Source organism: Vipera berus, assembly GCF_964194415.1.
Source record: "Vipera berus genome assembly, chromosome: Z".
NCBI lineage: Eukaryota > Metazoa > Chordata > Lepidosauria > Squamata > Viperidae > Vipera > Vipera berus.
Genome location: NC_138205.1, coordinates 97,668,119 through 97,681,896, shown reverse-complemented (window position 1 = coordinate 97,681,896; position 13,778 = coordinate 97,668,119). Strand labels below are relative to the sequence as shown.

The window sequence follows — 13,778 nt, the reverse complement described above, 5'->3', positions numbered from 1 at the left end:
ACAACAACAACAACAACAACAATTTTTAAAAAAACAACTTTTAAGACTATCTGCCCAACTCTTCACACACGACCAAATCTGTGTTCTAGCATCTCTCATTCTACACATTCTCACATAAAACAAACAAGCAATACAGATGTGGATTAGTTATGGGCGGGAGGGTTCCCCATGAAAGGCTTCTGCTCCCATGGGGGACCCTTGACTGCTTTCAACTATCAGCCCATAGAGCAAAAACCCTGCACACACAAGTTCCCCGCTGCCACCATTACTCCTCCAAATTGCCGTCACTCTCACCCACATTCTCACAACCGACAGACCCCATTCCCCTCGTGCCTAGTGAAAACTGACACTGCCACCACTGCTGCAATCCCTCACCAGGATCTGGCAGAGGGATAGAGCAGGCCTTCTGCTACTGCTGCCACCTCACATTCTCCTGAGCTCCCCCTCTGCAATTTTCTGATTCAAGCCCAGGCGCTGAGGCTCCTCAGGACAGCCAAGAGAGGAAGGCAAGAAGCGGCTTCTGCAAGACTCCCAGAGAGTGTGAAAGGCTCCACTGGAACTTTCTGCGGAGCTCCTCCTGGGCCAAGAAGTTTTCCACATCTTTCCAGGATACTCCACTTCACGTGGTTGGCCCCGACTCCCATGCCCCTCCCCACCTGGCCACATCTGCCTGCACCACTGGGTTTACTTAACCATCTGTCATAGCCACCTCGGTGCCTCCATCCCACGCGCAAAGTTCGAGGCGGAGGAGGGCTTTCTGGGCAGGCTGGGAGATTGGCAGCACTTCCCGGAGCTGATCCTCATTGAGGAAAAGCAGCTGGATGCTGCACTGCAGAAGAAAGAGGCCAACTTCTGCAGTGCAGTGTATCCAATTCTACACAGGGGAGTGCAGAAGACAAGGAGAATAAGAGTGTGAGGCCAGGTGAGAATATTGGCGATGGTGGCTGGGTGGCTGGGGAGGGGAGTTCATGGCAGGTGGCATTGGCAGCTCCCCCAACGTAGCCTGTTTCCCCAGCCAGCTCCATACGATGCTTGGCTGAAACACACACCCCTGCACCTTCTTTCCAGCAGTCCTCCATCTATTCCTCCACCTCCGCTATGTGCAGTCCCAAGAACAAAAGAAGTTTGTGGGCAGTCCCACAAACAAAAGCTTGTGGGCAGTCCCACAAACAAAAGAAGTTCAATCAATTCCAACTTCGTGACATCTTTTTTTTATGTGAGAAGTTGGAATTGATTGATTGAATTCCCACTTTTTTTGTGGAACTACAAATGGTGGAGGAGGACTGGGAGCCGCAGCAGAAGGCTAAAAGAGCCGCATGCCACTCCAGAGCTGTGGATTGCTGACCCATAGGGTAAGATAAGGTAAGATAGGAAGAAATCAATGAGAGATTAAAGGATATCAGCATCTTTGTTATTTACATCATTTTACTAAAATATATTTCCTGTGTTAATTTTCTATATCTGATTATTTGGCAAAATAGCAGAGACTCCAGAACCCTGAAGTGCATTCTGGATAGGGAGGCTCTCTGCTTGGTCACTCATGACCTAGTCATCTCCTGTTTGGACTCTACATTGCCATGTAGAGGCAATGCTCTTACATGAACCACAGAAACTTCAGCTGGTACAAAATGCAGCTGCCTGGGCATTCTGGGTGTCCAAAGAATGGTGCATATGATTCCTCTTTTTTTGCAAGCTACATTGTGTGCTGCTCTACTTCCAGGTCCAATTCAGGGTTTCGGTTGTGACCTTCAAAGGCCTACATGGCATGAGGCTAGTTTACTTTTGATTTTAATCGACCCACCTTAATCTCCTGGAATGCACTGGCTAATGTGGTTAGGATGCTAGGTTGGATGTTAGGAAACTCATGTTTGAGACCTAAGTGCTGCTGCATGGTGGGGTGAACCTTTCTGCAATTTAGTGAGTTTCATAGTTCAGACTTTAATTTCTACCAGCTATGGGAAGACTTATTTGAGCTTATTTCTTTTCTACTTGTTTTGGGTAGTATTGATCTAGGATATTATTCATTCATTCATTCATTCATTCATTCATTCATTCATTCATTCATCCCATTTATCTCATGTACTGTATGGGGATGTAAAACAAGAACAGACCATAAAAACAGATATTAATATATTATGATTCTTGTCCAGCTGCATAAATATACATATGATATACATGAAGTGCAGGAACAAAATATAAACTTATTACAGATAATAGATGAATCTGGAATAGTCTTTTAGTAAGCATTAATAGCTGGCACTCAGAATATTAATATCTTGGAGGTAATATAGACTAGTTGGGTGCTTTCCAGATGCTGCTTGACTTGATTCTTTTCAGTACTGATAAGTAAGCTTGATACTCACAATGCTATTGGTCTTGCCAATTAGGGATGATAGGACTGATATCCTACAACCTCTGTAAGGCTGCTAGTTTCTTTAATCTTTAATAATTCTACTATTTCAATATCATAGTAACAGTTAATCATTTTAATATGCTTTTAATAATCAAAGTTTAAATTTGCACACAAAGTTTAAATCTAAATACAATATTTATTATTTATTCCTAATAACTGCAGTAATAAAGACAGGAATTACATAGTAGCAGTATTGATAACAAAGTATGTAAAGTTGTATAGTGGAGGCATATGTGCATATGTGTGTGTGTGCTTAGTAACAGGGTTTTTTAATTAGAACCAAACTTTTACATGTCATATAGGTGTTAAGTATTAATAGGATTCTTTTTACTAAAAATTCTGCTCATGTATATACTCACTTACTGCTATACATTCTTGATAAACAGATATTAATTTCATAATTAAAAGTAATCTTGTGTAAATAGCCTGCAGGCCTCAATGAATCAAACACATACTGTGTGTCAGCCCTCCCACTGTCTTCAAGTGGAATGTACTGGCTGGATAATTAGATAGTACATATTTTTTAACCTTATTTGCATGCATATTATATCTTTTGCACACTGACAAGCAGCAGTAACAACAAAAGTCAGATTACCACAGGGAATTCCCACAAAGAAGTCTTCATTCCTTATAATTTGCAGCCTAAATTAAAATAATTTGATCTTTGACAAGGATGAAATGTCAAGCCGAAGGGGGTCCTCTACAAGCCACAGCCTGTGGCTTCAGAAATCTGCCTAATTTATGTCAGTCACTTCTTAATACATATTTAAGTATTACACGAAAAAGATGATAAATATGCAATCTGACACCTTTGGTATTTCCCTGCTGTTAATTTATAAAGGTCTTGCCCCCCCCTCCATCTGACTAAAATTATTTAAATAAAGGGAGAATTGTGATATAAGAAGTGCAGGGAACGTTTTCACTCAATATCAAACACAGCAGGCAGTACACTAAGACAATTATTTCACTAGGCCTCAGAATCATGCTGTGATGAGTTACTTTCAGAATTAGTAAAGAAGAATTTCTTTTGTTCAGTTATGGAAGAATTTATGTACAAATCTTCATTTTGCTACATTTCATAAGTAAATTATATAATTACTGAGTATTTTTGATATAAAGTATAGCAATTATTTTGTTAAGTGTTGGTAAATGATATAAATGTGACATCATACAAGCACTTATTTGTCCCTCCACATGTCCATCCTTTTCATTGTAAACAAAAATGTCCATAAAAAATGATACATATTGTATGATTTAAGCAACAGAAATGCAATGTGTAACTGAAGATTATCAAATAGCTGAGGAACATATGGTTCTAATGATGTTGGACTGGGCTTCCATCATTCTAAAGGATTCATTATTCAAACCCAAGCTAATGGGGAAAGTTGCTCAACCACATATTGCCCATGCTTCTTATAAGGAAACCCTGCAGGATCACACTGATGTGAAGTGAGTTTAGAATTTTATCACACAATGGACATTAGATTATTCAAGGAGCAATTCATACTGTACTTGTTCACAAGTTGCTTCCTTGTAATATGTCTTTAACATGTGCAATATCATTTTTGTATTTTTTTCAAAACAGCACTTAGTTCTCAAATTCATCTGGTTTTAACAATGGAGCCTTATATGCTTGCTTTTGGGAGGAAGAATGAATAAGTTTTCCAAATTAACGTGTGGCAGTTCTTTCAAAAAAAGATTTGAATTTCCACTGATTCTTCAGAAGGTTACACATTAAGTTAAGCTTCAATTTCATTTTACTGAATCTCTGAAAAAGAATGTCCCACAATATTTATGCTCCCTTCTTCCTTGCCTCCCTCTCTCAAAAAATGGTGATAATGAAAATGGGAAAGGAATACAAACTTATATTCTATTTCTGTAAGAGAAACTACAAGCTCTGGCAACCCAGGTTACTTCTCTATGGAATATCTTCGTATTTCTTTCATATAATCTCTAAATGTGTATTTTTAAAAAAGCCCCATAATTTAAAAAATAGCTCTCTGGCAATATAGCCCCCTTTTTGTGATACCTGTTTTCTAGTGAAGGTTTGCAATTATTGATATTTTTAATAAAACTATGGAATATATAAATACTCCTGTAGGAAAAAGGCTCCCAACTTTTCCAACTTTTCTCTGACTTTATCAAATATGGAACAGAAAATATTTTGCAAAGAGTAAAATATGTGTACATCTCAAATTTAAAAAGTAGCCTAAATGAGCACAGATGAACATCAGGCTAGATGCATAGGTCAAGCTTCCTAAATTGGAATATAAATTATTCCTCCTCCCCCCCCCTCACATTCAAATATTCATATTTCAAGTCGTGCAAAAATATCTCACTATTTAAATTACTTAAATCCAGCCATTTTAGAAAATGCCAAAACAGCTCTCCTTATTAATCCCAACTCTAACAGAAGTTGCCTCTTATCACTGCACTTCACCTCTTAATATATATTTAGCATATGCACATATAGTACCTCTGTAGCTTCAATCCTTCAAGGTCAATGAATTATGGTACAGTACAGTCAATTTCTTGTATTGACATGGAGTTTACTGCCATTAAAAAGGAGTGTTATTATAACAAAAAACCTGAATGTCATTTTTTGTTTAATGTGAATGTGTGTATATATACACATAGATACTTATTGATATAACTATGTATAGATTGAATTTTCAAATCAATTTTTAGTGACAGTGCTGACCTTCTGAAATGCTCAGCTACTAGAAATTTATTTTATTTTATATGTTTTAGGGGTTTTCCATTTTATTTCTATTGATGACTATGGATGTTTTAATGATTTTATTTATTTAAATGCATTTTTATAAATATTCAAACTGCAAGAGTAGTATTTGTCTATTTATTTGTTTGTTTATTCATTGGATATCTTAGTTTGATTTCATATTACTTTGTTAATTTCTTTCTTTCTTTCTTTTTTGTATATATTTTATTGATATTTTTTAACATAACATCATTCAGTAATTTGTAAACAGTATGTTGTCTAGGTAACATTTATAAAACAATCTTTAACAATTGATTTCTATAATCTATATTCCACATGTTAATTTCATTTGATTTCCCCTTTCCCCAAAGTATCTTTCTTTGCAAAACATTAGGTTAAGACAATTCTCATTATTTTGATTAACAACAATTAAGTATATAATTTTTCCAATAATCCTGTTTGTCATTTTAGTTGCCTTATCATAAATCCTGTTACCGTGCTTATTTCAGCTTATTTCTTCCCCCAAATTCTAAATATTCTTACTAGTGACAATTTTTCAACAATTAACTACATTTTTTTATTTTAATCCCATTTATATCCCGCCCTTCTTCGAAGACTCAGGGCGGCTTACAATGTAAGCACAAATCAAATGTGCTTAGCAATAGCCTTCATTCTATGTATATGCCTGCTTATTAGGGCTTGCGGCCCCCCCCCAAGCGGCATTATTACACAGTCAGCTTATTGCCCCCAACAATCTGCATCCTCATTTTACCTACCTTGGAAGGATGGAAGGCTGAGTCAACCTTGAGCCTGGTGGGACTCGAACCTGCACTAATTTACATTTACATTGGTGGATATAATTCTATTTTTTCCATATAAGCCCTCTCATACTTTTATATTTCTTAATCAATAAGTAAAAAAGTAGAAAGAGAAGAGAAAAGAGGAGAGAGACAAAAAAAGAAGAAAGAAAAAAGGAAAAAGGAAAAAAAGAAAAAAGCACTGAGATACAAAAAATAACATACAACATACTTTGTTAGTGTTTATTCAGCATACATTTACATTGTATCTTAACACTGATCGATGGCCTTCACAGAGAAGCTTTACATTAACATAGTTTTCTTACTTTTCTAACAATGACCTATCATAAAATATATTTTAATCACATAATAATATGCATATTAAACAATGTAAAGAAAAAGCAGGAAATTTGACTTAAACTTTACTACCTTTGAAATTCCTGGGTAGGAAATTGGGGACTTTTATTATTAAAGTTTCTAGAAGTTATTAGAGTGAAAAATGTTATTTTAAATAAGCAGCTCTAGAAATCAGCAAGAACTTTATTTGTCTCTAGCAGTTATGTCTGTTTATGTCTGAACAATAGTTGAAATGAAGATGATTGGTCTGGGTTCTATTTTTTATAGTTTTGTAAAAATGAAAACAAGCTAATAAAATAAATAAAAAAGAAAAATCCAAAAAAAAAGAATAAAAAGTAGAAAGAAGAAACTTTCAATTTCCTTTGAAATAAATTCAGTTATTAATACAATTACGTTATCTATTACCCCATGTGTACAAAAACTCACTCCTTTCTACAGTCTGTGTTATTTTTAAAATTCTGTCTGAATTTTATAACCTTTGAAACTCTATTCAATTATAGATCTTCCTGATTTAAAATTAAAGAATGCATTTGGAGGTAAAATATGCATCTTTATTAAGTGATTTTTGTCAGTGCAAAGAGCCAGTTTATCCTTATGCATAAAGTAATAACAAGAATCTAAAAATTGTTAATCCTCTCATCAAAATTCATAAAAATGTTATCAAAATCTAATGGTATAATTATGTAAAGAATCTCTTGAATATTCAATCTTATTAAATATTTATATCAAGATGTAACTATGTGTATATATCCTGCTGAATGGTACCCCTAGTAAATATCCTTTTATACTTCTGATATTTTAAAAAAGAAACTGGGTAATTACAAATATTATCCTGGGTTTTGACACCTGTAAAATCTTGAGCAGTTGTGATCATATCTATAAGACCGCCTTCTCCATAGAGATCCATGTGTCTATTTGTCTCACATCCTATGGACATTCATTTGATATCAACCAGCTTTTCTTTAGAGAGACTCACCCTAGAGATGAAACAGGTACCAACTTGATAATCATTAGTTGGTATTTAACATAACATTTGAGATCTTATAATAACCATGGACATAATTATATTATTTTATATGGTAATTATTTTATGTGTTTTATTCTTTTGTATTTATATCTATTTTTAATTTATGTACATGGTCTAGGATTGGATTGCATGGTACACACAATGTAAAATATTTTAAGTCAATAAATAAAAGTAGGATCAATAAAAAGATAAATAAGATGAATCTGTTTTTAACAATATGACAGCAAGAATTAAAATGAATCTTATTCCAATATTGAGGACTCAACAAAGAGAATTGAATTTAGTGGGACAGACAATAAAACTAAATGCATTTCACTGCCTAGCTGAATGTCTTAAACCTGGCATTTATCCCTATTTTTATTTTTAATTTGTAATTATTTTCCCCAGTTAGAATAGATCTATCATATTGGTTTTGATTAATATATAGTTCTATGTTAGCCAGATCTATACACAGCAATTATTTTCTTACTTCTATTTCCAGAGATTCATGCAGCTTCTTGCAGGTGGCAGAGAAAGTTTCAGAAGTGCCGAATTCAAAATGCCCAAATTTATTCTTCATTCTGAAATATGAAGGGAAGAAAAAGGAAAGAAAGAAATATTAATAGTTGATCATTAAACAAGTTAGCATCTTGACTTCTATCATAAAGCATTATAATGTCTGACATCCATTCTGAAATGAATGAACTCATAATTTTCAAAAACATAAACATAACTGTCTGGAGATATATCCCCCCGCCTGCCCAGGTACAAAAAAAAGTGTTTTGTAGCAGAGATAGATTAGATTCTTTTTAGGCCTTTTGGCAACTGCTGATTAACAAAACTGAGGATTTTCAAGGTTACTATTTTATGTTTTATGTATTATACCGTATAATTTTATTTCTTATACTGTCCAAACTTTAGTTGCAGAGTGTATCATCATAAGAGGGATGGAGTAAAATGTAATTCCCTAAGCAAATGTTGTGATTTATTGTTTGTTATAGTAAGTAATTTAAAAAGAAAAAAAATCCCCTTTCTACATTTCCAAAGGATTGTTTGTAAAGAGATATTGATTAGAAATTAAAATTCTGTAACAGAATTCTGTCAGAGGGTACAAACCAGAAATGTTTTAAAAGTTATAAACAATTGCTTATAAAATCTAATAGAAAATATATTGCATATTATTTTGCATTTAATATCTATTATATATATTTCAAATAGACTTTTACATAAGTCAATGACCAGTTGAAACCTTATTATTTGGCATTTGTCCTCCATTTACTTCCTAAATTTAAAATGCAATTTAGGTTTTAGTGAACTGATTATTAAACAGAAAGAACTTTATACAAATCCAGTTCATGAACACTTCTTTGTTCCTGCATGCATGTGTTATCACAGTCTATGCACATGAAGTTAATATCATTAACCACAAACTGATGTATTAGATATACTTCGTGTTTTATACTGACTTCTATAGTTAAGGGCATTTCATGTGTTAATATTCTAATCACTGGTCTTGGTAAAGGCATGTACTGTATCCTAATACATCTTTGCTCTAATGCAACAGTTCTATACAATTCCTTCTGTTATTGCAAAATGAGCCCTCTTCCCCCACCTTGTGGCCCACAAATAATTGACCCAAATCTGGTTCATCTTTAGTTAAAATATTCACAAGAGTTTTTAGCCCATTCTCAGTAGAGCTTTATGCTACCCAAGACATTCTCAAGTGATTCCAAAAAGTTGTATATGAATAGAAACAGTATACCAATAATGATTATAAGGGAAATTCAATCATTTTATGAATGACCTACTTTACTTCCCAGAAAATCAGATTTTTCAAATGAAGGGGTATTTTCTCACTTACACATTCATTTAAGAGCATGGAAAACATTTTTTTGTTGTTGTTAACTGAACATAATAGTGGCTTGTAAATTTTCTGCTGCTGTACCCAGGAATCAAAAGCTAACCAGGAAAGTCCATTTAAGTAGCAAATAGCTTTAAACCAGTTGGCCAACTAAACCTTTGTTCTTCAGAGCTGACATTTTTCTTGTTGGTATTCCTACTTCACTAGATTTTTTTATATGTTCGTAACTTTATTGATTTTTTTTAAAAAAGGGGGCATTTAACCGAATATTTCTCCACTAGATAATGACATTTTCATGGCCTTTTGAAATACAACAGAATCATGTATTTCTAGAGATTGTGTGATATGGAGTATTTCTTTCCCATAGCTCATCATGATCCCTTTTTGATTTCTGATATTTTTTAACTGAAATAGATTTGTGCCAAGCTGCCCATTGTTAGGTTAATGTGTATAGTTTTCTTTATTTAATATCAGTTAAGGAAAATACAACATATAACACAGCATTACTTTTTAATATGTCTGTTCCTAAGAATCCAGTGTTATTTATTCAGTACAAGACTGCATTCTTAGAAGAAAGCTATCACATATGCTTTGTGACGATTAAGTATGCCAAAACCAGCAAGGAATGGATTCAAAGCAGAAAAGATTTAGAAAAAGATTGCACCATTATACAATATTTAGTAGGTGGGGGAAACAAAAGCTTCAGACAGAAGCAGTTTTAAACTATACAACACTTTATAATGGTTATGACTTCTCTGTGAAGTGGTTCACATCTTCTAACCAATCACATATCCCTTTAGCTTTCTCTACAATGTCTACTATTTTCATAGAATTCTTGATGGCCTAATTTTCCTTTTATAATCCTACATCACCCTGTATATGTTTGTGCATTTTATGAATATTATTTATATTGAACTTTATACAAGTTATACAAATTATAGGTAATTTATTCTGAATATATGTGTATTTATTTTTCTGCTTATAAAAAGGCACTCGTGTACTTGAAATATTTTATAAAATACCCTGGCTTGCAGACAGCAAGTGGAAATTTCTGACTCCTATCGGGTCTCTTCCAATCCTCTGTATATAGTACATTGCAAAGTTAATATATTACAAAGTTATTGCTGCCACAGATGTACACACATACATTCTATAAACAGAATACATAGTAAAATTAAAACCAAGCAATTGCTTTACTCTGAAGTGGTCATTCCAAACTTAATAATATTGAATATATCCTAAATTGTCAAGTACACATTCTGCATGTTAACACGTGATGACTAGGCATGTGCCGTTTAATGTCCATTAGACTATATAGGCCAGCAATAACATACAGAAAGAGCTTTGCCTCCATGCTACGGCTAATATTTTTATCTTTAAAAGATACCAAATTCAACTATTTGAAATGGAATCTAAGTTAGAAAAGACTTAACCAGATTTTTGGAGAACTGCTACTAATCATTTCTAAATTAGATGAATCAACAGTCTGACATTTAAAAAATGCCTATTCTTTTATGTAAAGTATATGATAAATTCTCAACCTTGTTAGTATCCTCTCAGTTTTGAAATGCTATATATTATGATTTACTATAGCTAAACAATACTTTAAAAATATGCATATTAAAAAATATATTTAATTCTGTTAACCTGTCATTCAAAAAACACAAAGTCATATTCATCAAAGTTTCTTGTAAGTAAGATATGATAGAAACTGGGTAAAATTAAGCCCATTTGGTTTTCACTAATAAAATAGGCTGTGGTGCAGTTTTGCATTATGATGTTAATTAGAAAAAACCCCACTGTTAAAACTATTCTATATAACCTTTCTGATTAAGCAATTAGATAGCATATCATCAGAAAAAATTGCCCTGATTCTAAATATGGAAATAATAAATGTTTTATTTTATACCTGATGAACACATAAGTATTGTATCATAATATGCAAAAGAGAATTTAAATTCTGTACATAATGATTAGTTTAGTTATGCATTTTTATCCAAAATCAATTGACCAATGAGGTCATATGACAAAATGGTTTTTAAAAATATCTTCTCAAGTGCTGTTTGCACAGATTGCACAGATACTTAATTTATAGAATCTTGAATTTGGCAGCATTTAAAGGACTATATGATGTAGTTATAATTCTTCCTTCTTTTAAACACTTGAGCCTTGACCCACAGATACTTTTGAAAAAAACTTAAATCATAAAACTTTACAGATTAGCAATTTCCCTTGAGAAATAGTTTTTCCTCAGAACATGTCAGAATAATAAAGCAAATATTTAAAACAGCTGTTTCTTCTTAGAAAATCCCATAAAGTAGCTCTTTCTAAAGTTGAAAGGTGATGGATTCTAGTCCAACACATCTGGAAAGCACTAGGTGGGAAAAACCTTTCATCAACATTATTTTCCATTCAAAATAAGAGACTAGGATGGGATGGGATAATTGAAAAATGAGTTTTGGAAATTGGTAGGTATGTAACAGAAGTGTGAACTAATTTCGATTCTAACTTTTCATCTCAAGCCATACTTTTGTAACCTTTGAAGCAGAAAAACAATTGCCTGTGAAGTATTCATCTTTTTATTCATCATATATCCAAAATATTATAGGGGTACAATGATCTAACAGTGATTTTGGTTTGAATATTTGGCAAACAATCCAGTTCCGGATGCACTACTTCAGAAACTTCCTAATTTGATTTACATCCTCAAAAAGGGAACCTACAACCATGGCTGTTAATACTTATTGGCTCAAATACCACTTACCTCCAAATCCTAACAAACCAATTTTAATATTCAAGCTCAGTAAGAAGTAATTCTGGGGAAATTTACCTTTTATGCTTTGCCACCTGAGCAACAGATCATTAGAGAAAATTTCCTAGATTTAGAAATCAGAATGAAGTCAGTCATATGCCAACCTTATACCTTGCAAACACATTTATGTGATGTGCCACTCATCTTGTCTAGAGATGACTTGTTTTTGATGGAAAATGGGCAAATACTTAATTACCTTAGCCTTCTACTCAGTATGAACTTTTTTTAGAACCAGGATTGTTGTTTTACCTTCCCTAGTTCTTAATGTAAGATTTAGCAAAGTCCTCATGTATGTGATACCCTATGTATGAAGTACAAATGTTAGTGAAACCACCATATTTATGCTTTTATACTGCCCTATCATGCCCTAGAGTCAAACAGGAAACCTTTATTTTATTTTATTTTTATTATCACTGTAGCCAAGAAAATTTAATTTGTCATTGACAGATATTGTAGTCATTGTTTAAATGTCAGGGGTGGGATTGTATAGTATATTAAAGAAATAAAAATGTTATGCTGGATGAAAACAAGCTATAGATTATTTCCTTGTTTTTTTGATAATCCAAGATTGTGGATTTTTTTAAAAAATTTCTCCATAGCTAATGAAGCATTTGAACAATACTTTATTGAGAAAACATCAGAAAGCTGACATTAAAAAACAAACAAATTTCTATCTCAATGTTGGTTAATAAATGAGCTATAAATGGTAAAATATTTCTTGGCTGATAAGTTAATTAAATTTTTGTATTATTATATATAGAAAATAAAATGTCCAGATCATATTAGAGAGAAAAAATCAATAGGCTTCTTTCAAAGACTTATAGTAGTTACTTCAAATGATAACTCAATCCAACCAAATTATTCAGCAACTCCTCCTACTCCTACTCCTCCTTTGGAATTGTCTACATGCCTAGTGCAATTTAAATTTTTCAGGCAGTAAATGTCAAACAAATTAATTCTATAGATCCATGATACAATGCATATTGTCTTGACTAAAACACTCCTATAAGAAGTTTTGTTTTGTTGACTTCCGGGTGGCAAGGCTCTGTTGAAGGTGGTCATTTCTGACCATCAGCCCCATTGCTCCATTTTAATCGTGAAAACAGTGACAATCAGCTGTTTTGCGGTTTGGGAATCCCCCCCTCGGGAGAAGAGGGGGGGTGAGCATTCAGGTAGAGGTAGAGCTCCCCTAGACCCCCAGAATTATTACTCTGGGGGTCGAAGGGTGAGAGCTCTCTCAGAGCCTGAATTAGCTCCGGACTCGGGGACTCCTCTGTATCAAGGCTTTGAAACAGAACAGGACACTGCAACCATCCCTGCTCCTAATATTGTACTTTGGATTACTTGGACACAGGCAGAGCTGAGCAGGAGAATATTGAAACAGCAAATATATGATCTTTAACTCTGGTTTAACTTAAAAGAAGGGGAGGAAGATGGTGCTGGAATAAATCTTTAGAGAAAGTGGGAAGAACAAAGAATAAGGAAAATAAAATAAAAGAAGGAGGAAGATATAAAGTGGGTTTTTAAAGTTGTAAAAGACTCTGTTAAAAACATTTGAAGTTGGCTCAAAAGTGATTTAAAAGACTTGGATATTTAACAGTGAAGCAACAAAGTTGCAATTTGGGCGGAAAAATGAAAGTGAGAAACGAAAGTTAATTGGGTGTTAAAATGGCTTCCAAACCACCTAGATTCCCTGCTTCTAAAAGTATGGGGGCTTCACCAGTTCAACAATCTGGACTTCAAACATTGATGCCACCCTCCGCAGCACCTACACCTATACCCACATTGACATTAAAAGACTTACAAGATTCTT

General features: G+C 33.7%; 1 protein-coding gene across 1 annotated transcript in view; it reads right to left on the bottom strand.

Moving 5' to 3' along the window:
- The window catches only part of DGKB (diacylglycerol kinase beta), a gene marked incomplete at both ends in the record, with an annotated part of 346,918 nt that overhangs the window by 90,020 nt on the left and 243,120 nt on the right, over nucleotides 1-13,778 (bottom strand). Inside the window, 1 exon segment of the mRNA XM_081346260.1 lies at nucleotides 7,783-7,873. Within this exon segment, the coding sequence (XP_081202386.1) occupies nucleotides 7,783-7,873 (91 nt within the window).